At 33.7% G+C, this 7,267-nt stretch overlaps 1 protein-coding gene across 1 annotated transcript; it reads right to left on the reverse strand.

Moving 5' to 3' along the window:
* Positions 1–707: 707 nt before the first annotated feature.
* zgc:66484 (uncharacterized protein LOC327557 homolog) lies at positions 708–6,930 on the reverse strand. Its single transcript, XM_051120128.1, has 3 exons — positions 4,671–6,930; positions 2,937–3,120; positions 708–1,355 (listed from the first exon to the last, which is right to left on the reverse strand). The coding sequence occupies exons 1-3, from the start codon at positions 5,858–5,860 to the stop codon at positions 1,236–1,238; spliced, it is 1,494 nt and encodes a 497-aa protein (XP_050976085.1). The 5' UTR covers positions 5,861–6,930; the 3' UTR covers positions 708–1,235.
* Between the last annotated feature and the right edge of the window lie 337 nt (positions 6,931–7,267).

Consider the following 7,267-nt stretch of genomic DNA (forward strand, 5'->3'; position numbering starts at 1 on the left):
AACATTTTTTACAAGAAGCCATATTTTTAAAACCCTTTGTCATATGTTACCCTGGACCACAAAACTAGTCATAAGGGTCAATTTTTTAAAATTGAGATTTATCATAATAAATGAGATAATAAATAAGCTTCATTAATGTATGGTTTGTTATAGGACAATATTTGGCCAAGATACAACTATTTGAAAATCTGGAATCTGAGGGTGCAAAATCAAAATATTGAGAAAATCACCTTTAAAGTTGTTCAAATGAAGTTCTTAGCAATGCATATTACTAATCTAAAATTAATTTTTGATAAATTTATGGTAGGAAATTTACAAAATATGTTCATGGAGCATGATCTTTACTTAATATCCTAATGATTTTTGGCCTAAAAGAAAAAAAAATGACTATTTTAACCCATACAATATTTTGCTTGCTATTGCTATAAATATACCCATGCTGTTTATATTTGGTTTTGTGGTACAGGGTCACATATTCTGATGATTTAAAATAATAGGAAACATGCTAAAATTACTTTAGATACTTTCATTGTACTTCTGCCTCTTCCTTTATCTTGAGGACCACATAAGTAAAAATATGGCTTATCTTACCCCACTCTCCCGTTATTTCATTGTTTTGATGACTTTTCTATTATTCTAAATAATGATAAATATGGAAAATAGTAGTAATAAGGAATGAGAAAGAATGTCCAAACGTTTGATTGGCAGTAGTTTATTCATTTAAATGATCAAATATAGATATTCCCAGATTAATTAACCACTCATTTAAATCAAGGCACCGTGTCATTGCAAACAGTTGTAAACAAAATCAAAAGTGCTTTATATTTTATGTTGATTATTATTAAATTGTCACAAGGCAAACTGAATAATCCCTGAGAGCATTGTATGCATACTGCGGATTAAGAACCACACCTATTTACTTCATTTAATTAATCTACTTCAATAAATGCAATCATTTTCCATTTTTTTAGAAAATATTATTGGACATAGCTTGGAGATTGAGAAAGAATGTATCTCCATCAGTACTACACGTACTACACAGAGAGTTTAACAATTAACAGGACAGAGATATGCATGGTATCGTGACCGATTGGATGTAAACACTCGAGCAGCTGTAAACTACCTATGGATCGTTTAAATAAGTTTGTAGGGTGTGAGAGGATGTCTATAAAATGTTACACATTCGTAAAATGCTATCTTTACGATACCAAAGTATATATTTTCCTCTCTTGTGCTCAATCGGCGTAAAAGCTTATGAGTCGTTCTGCTTCTCTGACCCCTGTGAGATACGCTCCATGGGTCGTAGTGTAGAAGTTCACATGCGTAGCCTCACCAGCAAACAACACCTGGAGGTGCTTCAAAAACAAAGAGAAAATCATTTTGTTATTAACTACATCACTGCTTGATTTTGTAAAATGCAATCTGCTGTATCTTTTTCACTATTTACATCAAAATATCATTGTTATTGTTAAAACTAAGGTAACAAAAATATTTTTCATTAACTGAAATAAAAGTATAAATTTAAACTTATTAAAAGTATTAAAATGACTTAAACTTAAATTTAAATAATAAAAATAAAGCTAAATAGAATATATACATTCAAACTTTAAACGACAGTGTAAATTGTTACAAAAGATTATATTTTAAATAAATGCTGTTCTTTTTGATGTTTAATTCATTAAAATATCCTGAAAAAAGTTTCACAGGTTCAAAGAAATAAATAAATAAATTATATATATAGAGAGAGAGAGAGAGAGACTAGTCGACTAAACGGTACTAAATAACTAAATTATATATACACTACCGTTCAAAAGTTTGGGGTCAGTAAGACTTGTAATAGTCTTTAAAGAAGTCTCTTATGCTCATCAAGGCTGCATTTATTTGATTAAAAATATAGAAAAAAAACAGTAATATTGCAAAATGTTTTTACAATATAAAATAATGTTTTTTAGTTTAACATACTTTAAAATAGAATTTATTCCTGTGATGAAATGCTGATTTTTTATCAGCTGTTACTCCAGTCTTAAGTATCACATGATCCTTCAGAAATCATTCTAATATGCGGATTTATTATTAGAATGATCAGTGTTGGTTAATATCAACAGTTGTGCTGCCAAATATTTTTTGGAACCTGTGATTTTTTTTTTTTCAGGATTCTTTCATGAATAACAAGTTTAAAAAGTACAGTGTTTATTCAAAATATAAATATTTTATAACAATGTAAATTATTTATTATTAACTTTTAATAAACTTTTAATTATTAACTTAATACATCCTTGGTGAATAAAAGTATTAATTTCTTAAAAAAAAAAAAAAAAAAAAAAAGAAACAATAAAAATGTACTGACCCCAAACTTTTGAACGGTAGTGTGTATATACATATATATATATAGACGACTAAACGGTACATCTCCTACTAGTCAACGCTGAAAACAACAGTCAACTACACGACAGAAAAACATGATTTTATCATTGAAATTGCCATATTTTTAATGTTACATTTAAAACATTTTAAATAAGTTAAAATTAAACATTTGAAAAATAATACACTAGTGTAAAACTATATATATTAAGCAGCACAACTGTTTCCAACATTGATAATAGATCAGCATATTAGAATGATTTCTGAAGGATCATGTGACTCTGAATAGAAGTGAAAAATGGAGTAATGATGCTGAAAATTCAGCTTTGCAACACAGGAATAAATTCTGTTTTAAAGTATTTTAAAATAGAAGACCACTATTTTAAATTGCAATAATATTTCACAGTATTACATTTTTTTCTGTATTTTTAATCAAATAAATACAGCATTGATGAGCATAAGAAACTTCTTAAAAAAACATTAAAAATCTTACTGATCCCAAACTTTTAAATAGCAGTGTATATAAACAATAATATAAACATATCAAACACTTGTACAAGTTATTAAGAGGTTACCCTCTTTCCTCTGGATTTATCTTTAGGTGGAAGAGGTGACGCTAATGCCTTGTGTGCTGCCACTCCATCAACACCATCAGGAACAAATGTGTAGGAGCCACGGACTTGAGAATCAGAACCCCATCTGGAGATCAGCATCTTTGAGACCGCCGGCACTGACCAGCCTGTGAAAGACCTGAGCAACCTTCAAAAACAAGAAAAGACTTTGTCAGCACTTTGAGATTATTACCACTATTTAGCAATAACCATATACTTTTATATCAAATTATATAGCTTCCAGCCTTCTTAGAATAGATTCATACTACATTTAAATAGTCTGCAGTATAAATGACTCAGAGATGATGAAGAAGGGAATCTACTCTGACTCTTCTCTCCAAAACTTGGTCTTATAATATTCAAGTCAGATGATTTATCTGGCCAGGGCAGATGTTCATCCTGGTGCTTCAACTCTCCAGGTTTTATGATCTTTTTTGCATTTAACATTGGTATCTGTGATTGCATTTTATCAGTTGCAGCTCTTTCATGGATGTGTGAAGTTCTCTGGAGTTGGTTTTTGTGGAAACAGATTCTTCAAAGTGAAAATTTATTATCACTTTAGTGATAATACAATAGTTCCTAGAGACTGACACTCCCTTAATGTGTGCGTGGTTTTCGCCCACACTAATATGCTTTGCTGATGAAATCATGCCATTCTTTCATACGCAGTCATACATGTAAAGGTTACAGATGCTCCTGCTAAACAGGCTCCCGTGATATGCAATTTTTTGGTAGACTGACACACCACCCATTTCACTCAGCATTTATTAATTACTGCTGAACACACCTTACGTTACAATGTATATACTATAGGATATAGACAATGAAATAATACCAGATAATTGCTATGTTTGTTTTTACACTATAGTCTACTCAATCTATATTAACCCCTAAAATAATGGAAAGATAGGTGTTCACACCTTTCAATAATAGATTCATAATGCCTTGGTTTTCCTAAAATTTTGTTTACTAAAGCAGAATGCCAAGCAGGTCAAAGGGGGGGTGGGGGTGAATAATTTTGATTGCAGATTATATATATAGATAGACAATAACCATGTGAATATATTTTAAAATGTAATTTATTCCTGTGAGTTTTTAGCATCATTACTCCAGTCACACGATCCTTCAGAAATCATTCTAATATTCTGATTTGCTGCTCAAAAACATTTATTATTATTATAATGATGTTGAAAACAGCTGAGTAGATTTTTTTCTGGTTTCTTTGATGAATAGAAAGTTCAGAAGAACAGCATTTATCTGACATATAAATCTTTTGAAACATTATATGTCATTATCATCACTTTCTATCAATTAAAAAAAAAAAAAAAAAATCAGTTTCAAATCAGCATATTAGAATGCTTTCTGAAGGATCCTGTGACTGGAGTAATGATGCTGAAAATGTAGCCTTGATCACAGGAATAAATTACATTTTAAAATATATTCAAATGGAAAGCAGTTATTTTAAATAATAAAAATATTTCACAATATTACAGTTTTTGCTGTATTTTGGATCAAATAAATGCAGGCTTCGTGAGCAGAAGATAGTTCTTCAAAAAAACATTAAAAATCGTACTGTTCAAAAACTTTTGACTGGTAGTGTATATAGTCAAATATTGCTGATGAACTGGCAAGTCTATTAAACAGCAATATTTGACCATGGTAAAATAATCATATATCATATCATTTATGTTACCATACCTCAAACAGGTATCTCCGATTTCACTGTCCTGAAGTTTCTCCATATACAGTGCTTCTCTACCTGTGATCCAGCCACACAGAGCCGTAGGATGACGGGCCACTGTATCAAAACCGGTGATCTTCTTGAACCACGTGGTCTTCCAGGCATCTCCTTCGGACAGAGAATCGTAAACATCTTTATCTTCAGGTCCCTCTTTCCACACCATCTGAATGCCTTCACAGTCTTCTGGCCAGAAGCGCTTCTCAAAAAACAGGAAAATTTTATCAACTATCCCAAAGCCGAGATTCTTAATGGCAGACAGCTTATTTGCCGGCAAGGCCGGTTCGAACATGGTTGCACCTTTCTCTTTGAGAACCCCCAGAGAAACGGTGACAATCACATGGTCTGCCTCAAAGCTCTGTCCATTTTCACAAACGATCTGAACCGGACACCTTTCGTCTTCACAGTTGCCTTCCTTGACCAAGTCCCATCGGATGCTCTTGACAGGTGCATTACACTTGATGGTTTCTGAAGGGACATCTTTCAGGAGAACATCTAAGATGGCTCGATAGCCACCAGGTCCCAAAGTGTTAAAAAACCCCCCCTCTAAAGCAGTGTAATTGCTAATCTGAGATGCAGACACCTCGTAGAGGCTTGAGCAAGCCTCATCTGTGCATTCAGTCCTCTTGCACCATTCAAAAACTTGCTGGCCGTCTTCTGTCGCCGCTAGAGGAGATTCACCAAATGCATCATCCAGATAAGCACCCAGAGTTAGATCCCTGTGCTTTGGAGCAAGTTCATCATCAAAAGCTTTGTCGGTGAGCTTGCTGAAGAGCGAACTCACCTGATCTACGATCTTTTTGGGGACCGGCTTCCCATCTTCTTTGAAAAAGTAATCTCGAGAGGATACAGAACGGGGCAGGCACATGTTTCTGGATGCACAAGCTCCCTCGGATAGCAGGTTCTGCTCTTTTGCAATCTTGTACAGGGGGTTTCCTTTCTGTCCGTGGATCCAATTCGCTCCAACTTCAATGATGTTCTCGGTGAAGGGTTTAGTGGTGTTCACTCGACCACCAATTCTTTCCTTCGCCTCAAGAACCAGGACATTTTTAAATCCTGCCTTCACCAATGTAGCTGCAGCGGCCAACCCTGCAAATCCTGAACCTATAATCACAACTTTAGCATCTTCTGGTCCAGAGCAATCACTCATTTTTGCTGCTTTGTTGAGGTTTTTAGAGAGAAAAGCTGAAATGGAGCTGTAAGAGCACAGGTGATGAGAGGGTAGTGCACTATGCACCAAGACGCTCCTTTATGTAGCCAACCCGTGCTTAGAAACCTGTAAAACCTGACCTTTGTAGTCCATACAATAGATCATTATTTACATAATCAGGCGGTCATAGGGCATCCAACAGCAGGTGGAGATTTGCATTTTGTAGTAGGCTACGCAACATGACGTTCCCTAGTTTGGCACTTTTAAGGCTGCATGATAATAAAATGCTTTGCTATCAAATGAATGAACACACGTTATTGTTTTTATACGTCTTCCTTGATAGTAGTGAAAGTGTGAAGACAGCGACGTTGATATTTTTGGCAAAGCTGAACTTCAAAATAAATGTCTGTTTAGAAAAAAAATATTAAAACACATTAAAACTAAATAAATTTAAAATACGACACTTGCTCCAACCGCAAACAAAACAAACAAACGAACTAACAGTTCATAAAATAAACAAATAAATATACTCATATAAAATAATGCTCATACTTTTCTTATTTTTATGTAATATGTATTCGCTGTAGTATTCATGTAGTGCTAAAGCTTTTATGAATGGGACAACAATTACGTACCTGAGATTTGTCACGTATGCAAATCAGCCAGAGATCTGCTTTTTAATCGAAAACTCCAAAGATAAGCCCTTTATAAAAGACACTTTAAAAGACTTTTTAACAAGCATAAGAAACGAGTTTTCCTCTTCTTTTTCTTTCTTTTTTTTATGTCATACAGATAACAACGAACGTTTTATTATTGAACTACGTGTTACGTACTCATGACGTAAGATGGCGCTAGTATACTATTCTTGATCACCTGTGCGTGCTGAGGTAAACGTGATTTCGACCGAAATTCATTAACTGTTTATTAAGTTACTATTATACTTCAAAAAACCTCTAAACTATAACATCTCCAAACTGAAAAACAACGAAAACGTCAAATTAAAAGAAAATAATACACCAAACACACGACGCCACAAAACATAAATGCCTACCGCCTGTACTCACCTCATGAACGCCATCTAAAGTTTGCTGTACCCATTACAACCACCTCAAGGTTGGTATTTGCATCGTTTCTCACGGATATATGTATTTATGACTCACATATTAGACATTTTCATGTATTTAGTTAGCATTTATTCGTAATCATTATTTTTCTGTGCTTCGAGGTGTGTGAGGTAATTCCACCTGTTTAAATGACTGACTGTTTTTCAAAGTTTGTCACGACACAGATTAAACTCATTGTGTTAACTATATCCCAGGTGAAAGAATAGCTTAAACAAGCTTAAAAAGGTTTATTGGTTTTGTCTAGTCTCCCAGGCTATTCAGGCTGGTTTTGCTGCCTTCAAAT

This window comes from Labeo rohita, chromosome 9, assembly GCF_022985175.1.
Source record: "Labeo rohita strain BAU-BD-2019 chromosome 9, IGBB_LRoh.1.0, whole genome shotgun sequence".
Classification (NCBI taxonomy): domain Eukaryota; kingdom Metazoa; phylum Chordata; class Actinopteri; order Cypriniformes; family Cyprinidae; genus Labeo; species Labeo rohita.

Bases quoted from the DNA above. Each gene is read 5' to 3' on its own strand.
- zgc:66484 (XM_051120128.1), bottom strand. From the start codon at position 5,860: ATGAGTGATTGCTCTGGACCAGAAGATGCTAAAGTTGTGATTATAGGT. The intron at 3,121-4,670 runs GTATGGTAACAT...TTGTTTTTGAAG, and splicing joins ATCGGAGATACCTGTTTGAG to GTTGCTCAGGTCTTTCACAG. The intron at 1,356-2,936 runs GTAACCTCTTAA...TTGTTTTTGAAG, and splicing joins ATAAATCCAGAGGAAAGAGG to CACCTCCAGGTGTTGTTTGC.